The sequence below is a fragment of the Parastagonospora nodorum genome (assembly GCF_000146915.1).
Source record: "Parastagonospora nodorum SN15 chromosome Unknown scaffold_2, whole genome shotgun sequence".
Lineage (NCBI taxonomy): Eukaryota > Fungi > Ascomycota > Dothideomycetes > Pleosporales > Phaeosphaeriaceae > Parastagonospora > Parastagonospora nodorum.
This window is the reverse complement of record NW_001884550.1, coordinates 585,857-604,558: the sequence shown is the minus strand read 5'-3', so window position 1 is coordinate 604,558 and position 18,702 is coordinate 585,857. Positions and strand designations below refer to the sequence as shown.

Below are 18,702 nucleotides of genomic sequence, written 5' to 3'. Positions count from 1 at the left end.
TGGTGAGGGGATGATAAAAGTGTGTTTTGTATGAACTACTCGAGGGACGTCAACCGTCAAAAAGACTATCCATCATCTCTAGTAACTATCTGAAGTTGGATGACATCTGCTCCATAATCACGGAGAGCTCTAACTGCATACTGCAAGCACAGGCTATCTTGAATGAAAGCTGGCAGATAACCAGAACGTGGGTTTATGAACATAATAGAGGTAGTTTCGTGAGTGTATGTAACATTCGAATCGCTTGTCAAGATCTCTTCCAATATATCAAACGATACCTGCTCAACAGATATGTCAGACTTGCCTGGGGTAGAGGGCAGAGCTGCTGATGGAAAGAGCTCAGTGATATTGACGAATGTAACCTTTGGGTGATGTAGCGTGTCAACTATGCGGATTGAGATAGCCTTAAATTTGTGTAGCTTCGCCTGCTTAGCTGGGGCTAGACTAGGTCTTTCCCAGTTGAATGCTAACTCAGGAAAGCTAGGCCACCATGGAAATTGTGGATGTGCATTGCCACTCTTCGAAATGCGGATGATGAAGTCGATAGTATTCGTTATCGTGTACATCGTCATCTGATGCCTCCATTCTAGCGGGACGTTGACTATGGTTCCATTGCCAAAGTCAAGATGTCCACTAGTCCAAATGTCCCTTAAGTATTCATGTTGCTTGACTTGGAGGTAGATTGGCCACATATAGTCGTTGTAGATTGTGGTTTCGTAACGGTGCCAGTAGCTCTGATTATTATCGCCTTGAGCCTTGATCTGCCATATTCGATATTGCGTATTTCGCTCCTCCTCAGAGACATCTCCACAAGTCTTTTCGACGAAGACATTATGAATAAGAGAAACTAAATTCTCGCGAAGGATGACGAAGCGTGCTGGTGTAAGATTGAAACTAATAACGAAATTCTCAATTGTGTATTTCATAGCAACATGGACACCTCGCACTTCATTGCGGTACCATGCTGCTGTTGGAGCAGGGTAGCCTCCACGGACTACATGGTAAGAGGAGTTCGTGAAGGAATCTTCTCGTTCTTAGAGCGAGGGAGCTGCCATCTCGATTAAGATATAGAGAGTAGGCGCCGACGACAGATAGGGGGGGAGAGAGGGTTTTAAGGCAGCAGAGATAGCGCAGTAGTCTGATATCTTCCTAGAACATAACGTAGTTAGCTTGCAAAGATTAAAGATTTAGCAGAATAATGCATATATAGCAGATCTTTACTATAGAAGTGTGCATAGCCTATTCTTCTAGATAAGCTTAGATAGCGAATGTCCTAACGCAGCTGCTAAGATATACGTATTAGAATAAGAGAGTTATAATAAGAGATCTATAAGATAGAAAGGTTAGCGCTATAGACTAGGAAGATAATAGAGAGATCCTCTTACTACTGCTGCTAATCTTAAAAGAACTAGAAGCTAGCTCTTGCTATTAGACTAGTAATTGCTAGAGACTTAGAGATAGCTATAGAAGCCTGCGATTTAAGCAGTAAGGTGTTATAGTTAAAAAGTCTATAAAATAGAAAGGTTAGCGCTGTAATTTAGAAAGATAATAGAGAGATTCTCTTACTACTGCTGCTAATCTTAAAAGAACTAGAAGCTAGCTTCTGCTATTAAGCTACTAAAGATAATAGATTTAGCGTAACTACTTAGGCTTGCGTATTAATAAATAGAATCTTATAGATAGTAACTCTATATAGCAGGAAAGTTAGCACTAGAGAATAAGAAGATAGTAAAGCAATGCTATATATAGCAGAGTCTAGCGTAGGAAGAACTAGGCGCAAGCTTATAGAATAGCGCTAAGAGCGCAGTTTACGCATTGTTAAGCGCAAGCAGATAAGGCGTACGCGTTTAAGGCGTAAGTAGTAGAGAGAATAGAATATTAGATGCTATAGAGGCAGCAATGCTGTTGCTAGCAGCGCTACTATTAGAGGCAATAAGATTGTAGGTAATAAGGTTAAAGATGCATAAGGTTAAGAGTAGAGTAGTAAAGTTGCAATAGAGACTTTTAATGTTAAAAGTAGATAAATAGTTTGTAGAAATGCTAAGAGAAACATAATAGAAGGTAATAGACAACGACTAAAGCAAAATTTATAGTAAGTATAATAATAGTTTGCATATAAAGAACTAAATTTAAGAGGCTAGAATATAAAGTAAAGGCAACATAAGAAGGCAATTTATTATATTTAAGAGAGAAAAGCTCTAAGCAGACACAACTCTAAACTACAGAATTTTAATAGAAGTCTAGACTCTTATATACCTTAACTTAAACTCTATCCTTCTTATCTCTATTAGTGAAGATGCTATTAAGAAAGCTCTTAAATCGTGCCTTTATATCTTTATGCGTCTCCTTTAGTATAAGCTCTAATTGCTTTAAGCCTAATAGCATACCCTAGTAGTATATATAGATGTTATAGTATTTGCGCAAAGCTGTTAGCCTTAAACTTCTAATCCTAATCGTTAATATCTCTGTAAGCTCCTAGGAACTTCCTGCCTGCAAGAATATATCTAGATTATTAGCATTCTTAAAGATAAAGTAGCCTATAAAATAGTATAAAAGCAGAGAAGTTTTAGAGTAGAATATCCTGTATATTTATACAAAGGCGAATAGCTAAATCTTAGAGGTAACAGCAGAAAAGATGCGCATATTCTATAAGTTTTGTCTAGTGCTTATAGTATAGATATAGCTTATAAAGTATATAAAGCCTCTAAATAGTTCCTTGTAAATAGCGTTGCGTAGCTCTCTTAGAAGAATTAATGCAAGCATGCTTTGCAACTAACTACTATTACTTATGCATTAGTTAGCAAGATTAAGAATATAAATACTAATATCTTATATCTTCTAGACTTTTACTACTATTATTTTAGTTTCTTTATTAGACGCACTTCTCTTTCTCTTTATAGATAGAGGTATTATATTTAGCATACTAGAGATCTCTAGGACTTTAACGCTGTTATAAGAGCTATAGGTCTGCATAGCAGAAGTTCTATCTGTAAGAGCGCGCAGAGAGGCTAGTCTATATATTAGTAGTAACTAGAAGGAACTTAAGAAGGATTCTAGTAGTCTAAGTATTATATCTATTATAATATTATAATTAAACTCATCATTAGGCTTCTTAGAGATATTGCTATTAATTAGGACAATATTACTTATTAACTGCAAGATATTAGATAGCTCCTCTGCCTTTTATAGTCTCTCTGCTAATGCGCTTATAAATTTTATAAGCTTATATTCTTAAAGAATATTAATAGCGCTAATATTACTCTACTTACTAAGACTTATTCCTTTATCTAAGTTCTCTATAACTAGGCAGCGCGTATCTATAGTAGAGGTATTAATAGCTACCTTGCCTTTACTCTTTATACTAGTATGCAGCCTAGTAACTAGAAGTAGAATTATAGTAGCTTGCGCTAAGCTAGAAGAGAAAGAGCTGCATAGCTAATTACTAGAGCTTAAGAACTTTATAGGCGTAGTAGAAGTATAGCGCGTAGAAGGCCTAATATTAGCATTAGAGCGAGTTAAGCTATAGGAAATAGAGTTTAGCTAGGCAATGCTATTAGTAACAGCTGCTAAATTCTTATTAGTTATAAGAAGTAAATTAATATCTATCGTAGTGTTATAGCAAGGTGCAAGAGAATAGAGATATTAGGCCTATATATAGGCAAGATAATTTCAAACGACGCTAGAAAGGCTACTAACTGAAATAAGACACAAACGCCTATAAATCTTAATATCTACTGTTAAGATTTCGAATATATAACTAGATCGAAATTAGAAGCAAGGTAGATAAGAGAGATACTGCGTATTATTCTATAACTTCTACTATATATTAGAGCAATAGATCTAGAAATAGACATTTATTTAATATAAACTTAGAAGATATAGATAAGTTTATGACATTAGATTATATGTAAATGCTTTAATATCTTTAAGATAGAAACTACTCTACTCTAACGCCTGCTTCTTATAAAGTAAGTCTTCTAGACATAATATATTAAACTAACGTAACCTTTTGATAAACTATAGGATAGCTGCGTATCTAGAAGTCTATTAAGCAAATATGCAAGTTATAAAGAATCTACTAACTCCTCTAAGACATGCATTAAGACTATGCAGCCTTAATATAATATAATAATATAGAACTTATTAATAATGCAAGGATATAAAAACATCATTATATCTAGGTTAGCTATAGAACCTTCTATTCTAGAAATAGTAGTAGTAGGCAGCGCAAGAGTGCTCTGCTGCGTAGGCAGCAGTTGCACTTTCTATAGAGGCAAAGCTCTATGCTTATATGCTAAGATAAGAATAAGATTCTTGCTAGCTTCTAACGCCTCCTTATATCTGCTAATACGTAGAGTATAACTAGCATGCGCATAAAGCTCTTCTACGCAGGCTTTGCTCTAACTTAGAGAATTATTATATAGGACGAAGAGCGTAGCTCTAGCAGAGAATAAGCTTATATTAATAGAGTAAGCATCTGCAATCTATGCATTAGTAGTTAATAATAGAAACGCGTGCGCTATAATAGCGTAAGGTACTAGAGCTAGAACTAGTGCAGTAATTCTTTGCTCTTTAGAGCTAATAAGTAAGGCAGAAGATAGCAGAGAGAGCGCAGAGGCTAAAGTGCCTAGCGATAAATGCATAAGCTATATTATATAAGAGTTAATAGCTAGGTTCTCTAATCTATAAAGAAAGTTAGATATAGTAGCGCTTAAGTCTCGTAAGAGTATTACTATAGGTATGTATTAAGAAGGTATACTAACTGCTATAGAAGAACGCAGTAATCTTATAGATATAAAAGAGATGCTGCTCGTACTTAAATTATGCCTTCTAGTAGAATCTAACTCTAAGATGCTAACAATATTGCTAGAGACTATAGTAAGAATGTAGCAGACTCTAGCAATTAAATCTAGAGTAGTTATAATTAATAGACTTAAATAAGAGAACTATTTAAAAAGACGTAAGATGCTAGCTATTAGAGCAGGCAATACGCTAGAGGCTAAAGATACTCTTAGTAACGTAAATCTGCTCTCTCTTCTAGCAGCATCTAGACCTTAAATTAGACAACGTAGAATATGCGTTAAAGAAGAGCGTAGAGTTAGTAATAGAATATTAGTTAGAAAGCCTAGATAAGCAGCTTTGTATATCGCGAGCCTCTTGCGCAAGATAGTTAGAGATAGAGATGCTATAGGTATTATAGAAACTATTTTAAAGGATTAGCTTATTATATATTAATATACACTTATAGTGCTGTTAGATTAGAAGTAGCATAAGATAAATACGAACCTCCTTAACTAGCTAGGTCGCAATTTTACTCTAATATTATACTAGCGAGCTTATAAGCATAAACTAACTAGACTTTACTTAGAGTCTATTCTAATATACGAGGCTACTTATACTCTAGACCTTCTAGCTAAGTAATAATATCGTCTCTAAACGCTGTAAGGTTTAGATACTTATTCGCAGGTATTATAAGTGCTTGCATCTTATTACAAAGATGCTGCAGATAGGCTTAATATAACAAATTAGTATAAATTAGCAGACTAGATACACACTTTAATATACTATTATTAGCTAATATTATAGTTGCAGTTAAAGAAGGACGGATAAGGCACGCAAAGAAGTAAGTAAAGTAGTAAATATAAAGTTTTAGAAATGCAGGCTAATGCTAATAGAACTAGCAGCGTATAGAAAGTGCGTCTATTATAACGTCTAGCTTAACTAACGTAGCAACTGCTGTTAGTAAAACTGCAGGCGTTATCTTACTAATAGAAGGCGCTTAGCATAATAAGCTATATAAAGGCAGCTATATTACCTGTCTATTATAATGCTATCTAATACAACTTAGTTATGCTTTTTAAGCTTATTAATATAGATTATGCTTTTAGAGCACTGCCTTAATTATGCTTTTAGAGCACTGCCTTAATTATGCTTTTAAAGCACTACCTTAATTATGCTTTTTAAGCTTATTAATATAGATTATGCTTTTAGAGCACTGCCTTAATTATGCTTTTAGAGCACTATAACTGTAAGGTTTTGCTTTTTAAGCTTATTAACATAGATTATGCTTTTAGAGCACTGCCTTAATTATGCTTTTAGAGCACTATAACTATAAGGTTTTGCTTTTTAAGCTCTATTAATATAGATTATGCTTTTAGAGCACTGCCTTAATTATGCTTTTAGAGCACTATAACTGCAAGGTTTTGCTTTTTAAGCTCTATTAACGCAGACTACGCTTTTAGAGCACTGCTTTCTACTTCTATTACTTGCTATCTAGCTAAAGACGATAGCAAACGTATTATATTCTGCATGCACTTAATTATTTAATATAATACTTATAATAATCTACTATACTAAAGCAGCGAGGTAGACTAGTAGTAATATAAAGAAGTAGATAGGCAGCAGCATAGTTTAGTATTATTATAGTAATAAAAATGCATAGAGAAGATAGTAGCTCTGCTAGAAGAACCTATTATAAGCTATTAGATATTAGTATACTATAATATATAATGCAAACACAGCGTTAACCTTATAAAGATCTTAATATATAATATGCGCCTATTTACCTTAATCTTAATACGCATTAAAGATATAAGATGCATATATAGGCTATAATTAGGAGTATAGATATCTTACTAGGATGCGTAAAGTAGATATATATCTTATAATATAATAAATGCTAAATACTCTAACTATATGCAACTTACTCCTGCTTAACCTAGAGCGTGCTCTCTAGCATTAGTTACTTATAGATCTAATATATAGCAAACGTATTATTATCTGCTAGATATATCTCTATACTAATTCTAAGTAGTAATAAATAAAATACGTAGCTACATTAAGTATATATAAGGTTACTATAGTATTAGAGCATAATAGCAATATTAAAAAGCTAGAGATAATTACGTTCTTCTAAGTCTAATAGGCTTTCTAATTTTAACTCTATGCGTAGGCTAAGCAATGCACTATCTCTAAGAAGTGCCTAATAGAATATAAATATATTAACTAAACTATGCTATAAGAGCACTTAGTGCGTATCTAAGCTAAATCTAGCCTTGCAGATAGCTTCTCTAACTTCTCTAAGAGTAAGACTATATATTCTTAGTTCTATGTAGAACTTAGAGAGATATCTTTATATTAGGATATAAGATTACGTTATCTAGCTAGAGGTAACGTAAGGCTTTAGTATTATATAGATATTGCTAAGAGCTATGCTGTAGTTAATAGACGTAGAGATAATAATATCTTCTATCTTTATATCTCTTATAGATAATAAGTATAGTATAGCCTGCATACCTAAGAGTTAACTAAACTTAGTATTAATTATCTAGATGCTGTATATTACATGCATTTTATATAAACCTTAGAATAATAGCATCTGCTCTTCTACTAGCTAATAAAACATAACGTCTTAGCAATTAGAAATATATAAAGTGCTTAAGCTTAGGTTTATAGGCTATAAGCTTAGATCTCTAAACTAGATAATCGTCTAAGTAACTACTCTATAATAGTAGTAGCAGTATTTAGGTCTCTGTTTTAGAGGCAAGATATATCTAGGATAGAACTTGCAAGATACGATGCTATTAATAAGTATAGATATTATATATTTCTTCTCTAGTAGCGCTAATAGCAACGTTAAGCTGCTAATAATAGATGCTTTGCTAGCTATTAGTATGCAAAGAGCTAACAGCATTAGCTTAGGTCTATAAGTTATAATTATCTTACGTTGTAAACTTAGGCTAGCATTAATAAATGCACTAAGTCTAAGAGGTTCTGCTATACTAACTTATGCTGCTAAATTTAGCCTAAATATAAACTTATCTAGGACTAAGACGTTAAAAGGTTTTAAGAGCCTATATTTTAGCAAACGCATATCTATAGCAGTATCTATAATGCAGAAGAATAGAACTAACAGTAATAAAAACTCTTTCTAAAAGATTTTTATAAATCTAGAAGCGTAGCTGTAATACAGAAATAAAGGTATTGCAATATTCTTAATTATATATTCTAGGCTTATTAACAGCTACTAGCTTAGAGCATAGAATTAAGGTTAAGGCGTAGTTATAGAGTATTAAAAACTGCAAAAAACTTCTAGGGATAAAGATAACATTAGTGCAGCGTATAATAGGAATGCTATAGAACTTCTTAAAAAATATAGACATAGAAGCATTCTGCAATATCTATTAATAGCTAGCACGCTGTTAGGAAACAGAAAAGCTATAGGTCTTACGCTTAAGTCTCTAACTATACCTATAGACCTATAAGTTAATAGGTATAATAGTCTCTTTCTAGTTATTAAAAGTAATAGCAAGACTATATTAGGCAAAGCAAGGACTCTAAGATATATTAGAGCTTAATAAGAATTATATTAGAATTACCTAGCGTAACTAGAGAATATTAGCTTTCTTAAGTAATAAGGCGCTTATAATTACTCTTAAGTTGCTTTATGCAAGAGCTCGCGCTATTAAAGCTACTAAGCGTATTCTCTCTATATCCTTAGTAGCGCTGCTAGAATTCTTAATAATATTATAATTCTCTGCTCCTGCTATATTTAAGAAGTATAAACTCTTAGCTACTTTAACTACGTTCTACGCAATAGTTCTTGCTGCCTTAGCGCTAAACGTATATAATAACGCGTTAAGGTAATTAAAGCTAAGCAGTATAGTAATAGTAAATAAATCTATTAGCGCTATGCTAGAGTGCTTATAGACGCAAGTTAGGTCTATAATTTCTTATAGTTTTTGCTCTTTTAATAAGAATAGGAGAGAAATTAGATATTACTAGAACTTAATTTTGTACTAATAGGATTAGTATATATATAGAAGTAATAGATAAGAATCTTACTTACTTAAAGCGCAGACTATTATATAAGATATATCTTAGGATAGATATGCTGTCTAAAGTTACTTTATCCTTAAGGCTTAGTATTTAATAATCTAGCTTTAATAGAAATTAGTCTAAGACATCTTCTATCTTAATATCTAGAATATAAAGAGATGCTGCAGATCTATATAGAACGACAGCGTCTTTAATAAGATAGAAGAGCCTAAGCTACTCTGTTGCAGGTCTGCTGTATAGTAGCCTAGGCATATACAGCCTTTATTAACCTCTCTCTAACTAGATTGTTGTCGTGTCGAAGAGCAGGTTAGTTAGTGCTAGAAAGGCAGAATAAGAGATTCTTCGTTAAAATAGTTATAGTTCCTAAGTTAAGCGCGTAGGAAGCAGCATTGTTCCTGTATAGAAATCTATAGGATTAAGATTACTTGTTTTCTAAGGCGCCTAGCAGATCTCAGACTACTAAAGATATAGATTATTTAACTATAGAGTACTCCTTCTAAATATAACGAGCCTCTTGCACCTTGCCTACACTATATGCTCCTTGCGTCTAGAACTAAGGCTGCTGTTCTGCTTCTATTCTATTTATTCTATGTCGTCTTTATCGCACGCAATCTTTAAGACTTATAAGTCTTTATAGTGCGCCTATTAAACATCGCAACGCTTTAGTATTATATGCTTAATACTCTCTAAAATTAACATTTACTTATTCTGCAGCACTCTTTAATTATACCTAATATTCTAGTAGCATGCAGGTTTTAATAGAGCGTAGAACTTCGTAAATATACGCAGTTACAGTTATATACCTTCTATCTTGCCTCTACTCTTTACCTCGTTCTTTTATTCTATGCTAATGTATTTTTCCTTTAGTATTTAAGAGCATATTGTATATCGATATATTTACATAGGTCTTTCTTAGAATGCTTAAACTTAAACTAATAGTACGTAAGCTACTATAAATAAACAAAACATTTATATGCTTGCATTTACTATTTTTGTTATACGGTATATTCTTACATCTCTTTCTAGCGCTTCTAATTATTGAAAATTACTAGAAACTTTTTAAAAGAAATTCTATCTTTAAGTATCTACTTAGTAGAGGTTTTCTTCTTTTCTTTCTCTTATTTACTTAGTTCGTAATATTTTTGCGTATACTTCATTCTAGTTTTCTATGTCTTATAGATTACTTAATGCACTAGCAAAGACTTCTAAGATTATTAAAACACTAGTATAATAGTTATAATAAAACGAATTATCACTAGACTAGTTATCTAGATTCTATAGAATTAAATAGAAAATCTAATTATAAGAATTAATAATATATAAAAACAAGGAAATTAAAAACTAAGAATTGAAGGTTATATGATTCTACATAACTTCTATACTATAGAGTCTAGCATCTATAGACTTCGAGAAATATGATATAAAGACTCTATAGAATATAGCATTTTTCGAATCTATAATTCTGCTTAGTTGAGATATGCGTATTTAAATCTCTATGCAACATAAAACCTAAGACAATATAATTATCTAAGGTTATAACTCTATAAAGTCTAATTTTTATATATTCAAAAGCCTACACGATATGAAATTTTCGGTTCTGCTGCTACGCGAACTGACGACTTCACTCAATCTGAAATCCGCGCATTTAAATATTTATAGGATATAAAATTCTCGGTTCTACTGCTACGCGAACTAACGACTTTACTTAATCTGAAATCCGCGCATTCAAATATCTACGAGATATAAAATTCTCGGTTCTGCTGCTACGCGAACCGACGACTTCACTTAATCTCAAAATCTGCGTATTCAAATATCTATAAGATCTAGAATCGGCGCCTTAATTCTGTTGCAGGTCTGTAGTTCTATATCATCTAAGCTTTATATAACTTTAGTTATATAATAGTAAAGTTCTTAAGATTATAGATTCTATAGAAATCTCTTTGTATAATTCTTCTATTGTATAGCCTTTAACCTTCAATATAGAAATCTTAGAGAAAAGAGTATATCTAAGATTTCTGATATTCTAGAATATAAATCTTAACAATATAAGAACATACAAGTAAAGATATTAAGAAGTTTAATATATTAGAGATATTCATATTCTATATCATACTATATAGAAGAATTTATAATCTTAACCTATTAAAACTTAGAATAGATTGTATTCTATACTTACTACTATACTAAATATATATATTATTAGATTCTATAAATAAAGAGAAAAATAATCTACAAATTCTTCTATTATAACGAATCTAAAATACTAGATCTATTATTTCAATTTATATATAGTTCTAAATAAATTTGGTTATATATTATATACTCTATCTATATCTAATATCTTCTATACTATAGATTTTAAGCTACTATATTTATATACTTCTTTAGCTAAGATCTATTGTAATAGATAGAGTATTTTAATACTAGTTTTTACTAATTCTTATCTATAGCTTTATATATAACTTCTATATCTAGAGTATTAAATTATTTATAAAATATATACCTAGATTATACAGACTTATACCTTATAGATTATACATTACTAAAGAAGTAACTTAACGTAATCTAAATACTATACTTATAAATAACTTAACTATAGAGTTATAGTAGAGAAAATAAAATATAATTACTAATAGTAATATAAATTATGTTTCTCTATTAATTTAATTATCACTCTAATATAATTATAATCTCTTATAGTTTAACTAGATTATAGTTATACGTAATCTTTATATAAGAAAATATAAATAGAGAAAGAAATAAGACTAATTCTTATCTAACTATTCTAATATCTTTAAAAATAGAAGGTAGTATAAAACACATTTTAGTTTATCTATATAATAATATCTAAGAAGTATAAATCTATTAATAAACTAAACTAGTTAAATAAATAGTTTAAACATTCTAAGAGATACTACTATAGAGAAAGAAATAGTAGGATTTAATTTAATACTGTTTCTTTAATTATAATTTCTAGAACTTTATAAAGAAATTAAATATAAAAAGATAAAACTATATTTCTTTACTCTTTAAATCTAAAAAAACCAAAGAAATATATATTTACTAGATTTATATTTTCTAAGTATACTATAATATAAAGTTTTTAGGTTACTAAAAAGCGTATATATATAAAATTAATTAGATAGAGAAGAATCTTAAAGATAATAAACTCTAATTGCTCTATCTTCTAAAGAAGACATTATATCTTAAAAATACAAAGTTATATATAAGAATATCTATATAATAAAATTATTATAGAGTTTCTATAACGAGTAAATAAAACCTTAAAGATAGTTATTCTTTAGCTGTTTATAATCTACTAGTATTTAAACAGTAAAATTCAAGAGATAAAAGAAACAAGATTTAAACTATTCTATAAAATAATAAGAACTACTAAGTTTTAAGCTGTTTCTTAGGTACAGATATCTCTATATATATCTATACTATTTTTCTAAAGAAATATATAAATAGTAGATTATATACTAGCATAACATATATAGTACTCTTATATAGATATAAAAGACTAGAAAAAAAGAAAGATTTTGCATTAAGAATATTCTAAATTAACTTTTATTGCTAATAGAATAACAACTAAACTAGAAACTATACTACTATAAGAATCTAATATCTAATAAAACTTTATAAGACTAAAAATATTACTAAATTAGCTAAGAGTATAACAATAAGAAATTATTTAATAGAGAATATATAAGACCTATATATAAAAATAGAGAACTTTTAATTTTTTTTAGATAATAACAAAGAAAATCTCTAATATAATCTAATAGCTAAACGAAGAGGCTTAGATGTATATTAATATTATACATATATTAGAAACATATTTACAATACTCTCTATTTTATTACTTAGATAACCTCTAATATTATATCTGTTTAGAGTTACAGAGATTAGATAAATATATATAATGAAGATTATTTAACATATGAACTTTTATATAGTAAAAGTAGTATAATTTAGCTAATACAACTAAAATTTTAAGTGTTGTTAAGACCCCTTTTAAAAAGTTTTAGTTTAATTAATTAAATTGATTAGAAAGTCTAGTTCCTAAGGCTGAAGAATCTATTTCTAAGTAACGAAAATATCTATCTCCCAGCACCTATTATCTCGCATTCTAGAAATTACAATAATTAACTCTCGATTATTGCTAATTTCTATCTTATCTCTGCTGCGCCTCTAAAATATACGCATGTTCTAAATTACTCTATTAGTATTATTTAAGAACTTAACACGATCTAAACGAAGTACTTGCACTAAGCGATAAAAGCAGTAACGCTAAGGATCGATGTTGCGTAGGCTTACTATATAGAATATAAGTGCTGCTAATTCGAGAAGATAGGTACTCTTAAACTTTCGAATCGTAGTAACTAGAATAGGTATAGAGTGTGCAGCGGCTAATGCTAGGATGTTTAGTAAGCTTCTTACGATTAACGTAACGTAGACAGCTAAATGCTAGTACTGCATAACTAGGTCTAAATGCTCTTCTGAAGTTTAACTATTAGGACTAAACTTCTACTGCGAAAGCAGCTAAGATCTATTAACGTTAAAAGATGCCTTATGCTTACTAACATATTTTTTTACAGAGAAGATTATAGACTAGACGATGTTAAACGCCTATTTAGAGGATGCACTTATTGTCGTAACAGTTCTTAGGTCTTTATCTATATAGATCTGCTTAAAGAGAGTCTATAGCTTATATTTAGCATTCCTATTCGTTGCAAAATTAAGCGCATAACAGTTGTTAACGACTATATAGTTGCGAGCAATGTTCTAGATTCTAAAATAACCTCTAAGAGTAAGGTTAAAGCTATACACAAATCTCTCTTATAAGAACTCTATCGCTAAAGAAGAATTGTCTAATTGCGTATTTCTATACTATAATGCTTTATAAGAAGGATAGCTAGCGCAAAGTTTATAGAAACGAGAGCTCCTTAAATTAGTATATAGAAGGCCTCTAGCTTCTTTTCTTTCTCTCTGCGAGAGAGTTACTATCTTAATTAAGATATAGAGAGTAGGCGCTAATAATAGATAGAGAGAGAGAGAGTTTTAAGGTAGCAGAGATAGCGTAGTAGTCTAATATCTTTCTAGAATATAACGTAGTTAGCTTATAAAGATTAAAGATTTAGTAGAATAATGCATATATAGCAGATCTTTACTATAGAAGTATACGTAGCCTATTCTTCTAGATAAGCTTAGATAGCGAATGTCTTAACGTAGCTACTAAGATATATATGTTAAGATAAGAGAGTCGTAATAAGAGATCTATAAGATAGAAAGATTAGCGCTATAGACTAGAAAGATAATAGAGAGATCCTTATACTACTACTGCTAATCTTAAAAGAACTAGAAGCTAGCTCTTGCTATTAGACTAGTAATTGCTAGAGACCTAGAGATAGCTGCAGAAGCCTGCGATTTAAGTAGTAAGATGTTATAGTTAAAAAGTCTATAAGATAGAAAAGTTAGCGCTATAATTTAAGAAGATAATAGAGAGATCCTCTTACTACTGCTACTAATCTTAAAAGAACTAGAAGCTAGCTTCTGCTATTAAGCTACTAAAGATAATAGATTTAGCGTAACTGCTTAGGCTTGCGTGTTAATAAATAGAATCTTATAAGCAGCAACTCTATATAGCAGGAAAGTTAGCACTAGAGAATAAGAAGATAGCAAAGTAATGCTATATATAGCAGAGTCTAGCATAGGAAGAACTAGGTATAAGCCTGCAAAATAGTGCTAAGAGCGCAGTTTACGCATTATTAAGCATAAGCAGATAAGGCGTGCGCATTTAAGGCGCAAGTAGTAGAGAGAATAGAATATTAGATACTATAGAGGCAGTAACGCTATTGCTAGCAGCGCTACTATTAAAGGTAATAAGATTATAGGCAATAAGGTTAAAGACGCGTAAGATTAAGAGTATCTATTAGAAAGCTAAGGAGCTAGAAGCTTCTATAAACAGTAAGAGGCGCTACTATAGTTGCTATAGTAATAGCACATATATACGCACTAATAAGACTACTTAAAGAATAGATATGTTTAGATAAAAGAAATATAGAGATATAATATTAATAGATACTTAAGGCCTATAAACATCCTATATAAATTAGCTGAGATCGGCACTGTTAACATAAATATAAACTATAAGATTCTCTAAGAGTCGATATACTGCGCGTCTTAATCTTAGACTCTTCTTATATATATTAAATAATAGATCTATAATAGATAAGGCTCTTAAACTAGGCATTGCTTTAGGATATATACTCTTTAGCTTAAGCTCTAATTACTCTAACTCTAATAGTACACCTTAGAGATCTATATAAATGTTATAATTTACGTGTAGAGAGGTTTTCTATAAGTTCTAATTCTAATTGTTAATATCTCTGTAAGCTCCTAGAAACTTTCTGCCTATAAGAACATATCTAGATTATTAGTATTCTTAAAGATAAAGCAGCCTGCAAAACAGTATAGAAGTAGAGAAGTTTTAGAGTAGAATATTCTGCATATTCGTGCAAAGGCGAATAGCTAGATCTTAGAAGTAATAGTAGAAAAGATGCGCGTATTCTATAAGTTTTATCTAGTGCTTATAGTATAGATATAGCTTATAAAGTACGTAAAGCTTCTAAACAGTTCCTTATAAATAGCATTGCGCAGCTCTCTTAGAAGAATTAATATAAGTATGCTCTATAACTAACTACTATTACTTATATATTAGTTAGCAAGATTAAGAATATAAATGCTAATATCTTATATCTTCTAGACTTTTACTGCTATTATTTTAGTCTCTTTATTAGACGCACTTCTCTTTCTCTTTATAGGTAGAGGTATTATATTTAGCATGCTAGAGATCTCTAAGACTTTAATGCTATTATAAGAGCTATAGGTCTGCATAGCAGAAGTTCTATTTATAAGAGCGCGCAGAGAAGCTAGTCTGCGTATTAGTAGTAACTAGAAAGAACTTAAGAAAGATTCTAGTAGTCTAAGTATTATATCTATTATAATATTATAATTAAACTCGTTATTAGGCTCCTTAGAGATATTACTATTAATTAGGATAATGTTACTTATTAACTGCAAGATATTAGATAGCTTCTCTACTTTTTGCAGTCTCTCTGCTAATGCGCCTATAAATTTTATAAGCTTATATTCTTAAGGAATATTAATAGCGCTAATATTACTCTGCTTACTAAGACTTATTCCTTTATCTAAGTTCTCTGTAACTAGGCAGCGCGTATCTATAGTAGAGGTATTAATAGCTGCCTTACCTTTACTCTTTATACTACGTCAGGAAAAGTGAAAAGTGTCTGGTCGGTAGTGTCGCCGCAATTCGCCGTCGATTCGACAGATATGACGATTCGACAAAGTCGCCCCAGTCACTTTTTTCCGACGTCGGGTCGACGTCGGAACAGTCTGGTTACTGTCCTCTACCGTTTAGCACCGTGTAGCTACATTGCTCGACTGTGCTTAGTCGTCAGACTTAGCATACTGAACATTCTGTATACTCCGTAAAGAGCAGAAGAGGTAGACTACGTCAGTTGCGCATGTTTTGTAGGCAGTCCAAGTCCTCTGTGCAAACATAGCTGCAGCTATCAGGCTTACTCTGTCCGTAATCCGGTGCCATTAGAGATAGAGTCTCGTATCTGCAACCACGTGCGAGCCAGTTCTGCACGGTCGGCGACTGTGCGAGACAGTGTCGTCACTCCAGGAACTACAGCAGACTCGATGCATTTCGGAAACACAATTGTATAGCTATTGATTGCTAATTTGCCCTGCATTATCTATTCAACTATTACACAGTACTGTACAGGTCGGAGCAGTTTATCTCTTCTTCGTATCTTTCCACCAGAGCGTCGCAGTCTTCTGGCTCTAATTCCCATTCGTCTTTCGTCAGCGCTAGGGCGTGTACAATGCGATTGTCTATCGTGTATTCCTCTGCTAACATAGCAAACTCGTCCCACGTGCTGTCCGTCACAATGCTCCAACCTTTCCCTTTATTCTGAAACCATACTTGCTCGTCGTCGTTGTGTGTCACACTTTCCGTAAAGTCGTCAGCTCCACGAAACTCTCTGAGCAATATATCGTGTATTTCCCCCGATGATTCGCGCAGTCGCACTCTAGTCTCTTCCTGTTATCTGTTAGCTTTTGCCCTTATGTCATATTAGGCATCTTGCCTCTCTCTCGTCAGCCTCTATATCTTCCTCATTGCTGTGACCGGTTCTGCACTCATCCACAGTAAGGATGTTGTCTTCTCGTTTCCCTGCGCGATTATAGTCTTCTATTAATGTATTATATCGTTGCCGCTCATCATCTGTACATTTCATAAGAATGTCATCAACGTCGTTGTCGTGATGGTCGTCTGGCACGGTAACGTTAGATCCAGAGTTTTCAATGTGGTTCGCGTGTATGGCTATTTGTTGTTTTAAAGCGTCCCAAATGAGGAGACGGCGTATCTCGCTCAGCCTTTTCCACTTCTCGCGGATGGCGTTATAATTATCTATACTATGTTAGCTATCGTTGTTCAGTGCTGTTGTAACATACCCTCTACGGTATGACCGTGGAAATGGATTGTCTTCCTCGTTCCGTCGTCGTGGTACTCTTTGATAGCATTATATAACACTGTGCCCACAAGCGCCATCATGTTAGCGCTTAGGAACTGAAACTTATCCTGGTTCCCTGCCATGGCACCGATACCCCATTTTCCATTGTTGTAGAACGCTCGCGCTATGATGGCCGCAATTGCACTGTTTAGGAACCGGGGCGACGCGGGCTATTACTCCGTAAGCTAATGCCATCGTGTCCTAGATTAACTCACATTCCTAGGATCCTGGCGCAGGTAGACAAAATCCTGGAGCAGCTCACTCGGTTTGAGGACTCGCAGTTCGAGATGGTTCAGGGCATATGCGGCTGTAACCTCTATGCGTGCCTGTCTCATCACATGCGTCCGCAGGTCGCTGCACATGTCTAACATCTAACAAGTACTGTCAGCCATGGTTGTAGACGGTCCGCGACCGTACTCACTTGGCGGGCTGCACTCCTGCAGGGCGTGGTCGCTATGGACGAGCGGACTGGCAGGGGCGCTGTTTTCCGAGCCTCTGACCATGCGTCCAGCATCAGCTGTGCGAATACACTCCTGTGAGCGTCCAGCCACGGATTGACAGGTGTACCACATGGCGTCGTCCCGTCGTTTGTTAACAACTGCGATAACAATATCACCCGAGCCTTGTTAAGTGTACTTTCGTGTTCAGGTTGCACTGGTTCTCTCGTCCGGCGTTTTTGTGTTCCCCATGGCATTTGATGAAACGGGTCTGCTGGATGAGACAGTGGAAGGAAGGCTTATGCATGTAAGTTGACGTGAACTACTTCAGTGATTGTGGTGTCTTTGCTTACATTGCACAGAACGCAGTGCGTTCTTCTGTGTTTGAGAGGTGTGCCGCGTGGCGGCAGTGTTCTGTTTTGGTTTGTGTCGACTGATCGTTTTCATTCCGGCTTGATGTCCAGTCTCCATGGATTGACTGGTGCGCGAGGGTGCAGGCGTCCCTTTATTAGAACCGGCATATCTTCTAGGTTCGTGGGTTTGAGACCATGTAGAAGTTGCTGAGTCTTGTGAGTTTGATTGTAGTATAGTCTCTCGTGATAAAGACGGTAGAGTTGCGCTTTGCATAGTTCTCGATTTCTACGATTCTTAGTCTTGCTATTGGTGTCAGTGTCTGTCTTCGATACAGACCTTCACGCTCTCTTGTGTCTGACTGAGCGGCCGCGCCCTCTTCACGGGAGGTAGTGCCACGCCGCCGCGCACCTGCTGGTTTCTTGTATTCTTTACCATAATTACGCGTTTTTCTGTGTGGTACGCAGGTT

At 33.1% G+C, this 18,702-nt stretch overlaps 2 protein-coding genes across 2 annotated transcripts; both read right to left on the bottom strand.

Annotated features, from left to right (window-relative positions):
• Positions 1-85: 85 nt before the first annotated feature.
• On the bottom strand, positions 86-832 carry SNOG_01375 (hypothetical protein; the record flags this gene model as incomplete). Its single annotated transcript, XM_001791964.1, has 3 exons — positions 86-133; positions 279-633; positions 672-832. The coding sequence occupies 3 exons, from the start codon at positions 830-832 to the stop codon at positions 86-88; spliced, it is 564 nt and encodes a 187-aa protein (XP_001792016.1).
• A 15,804-nt stretch (positions 833-16,636) lies between these two features.
• On the bottom strand, positions 16,637-18,016 carry SNOG_01374 (hypothetical protein; the record flags this gene model as incomplete). Its single annotated transcript, XM_001791963.1, has 6 exons — positions 16,637-16,972; positions 17,079-17,104; positions 17,162-17,341; positions 17,386-17,614; positions 17,660-17,808; positions 17,866-18,016. The coding sequence occupies 6 exons, from the start codon at positions 18,014-18,016 to the stop codon at positions 16,637-16,639; spliced, it is 1,071 nt and encodes a 356-aa protein (XP_001792015.1).
• Positions 18,017-18,702: the final 686 nt, after the last annotated feature.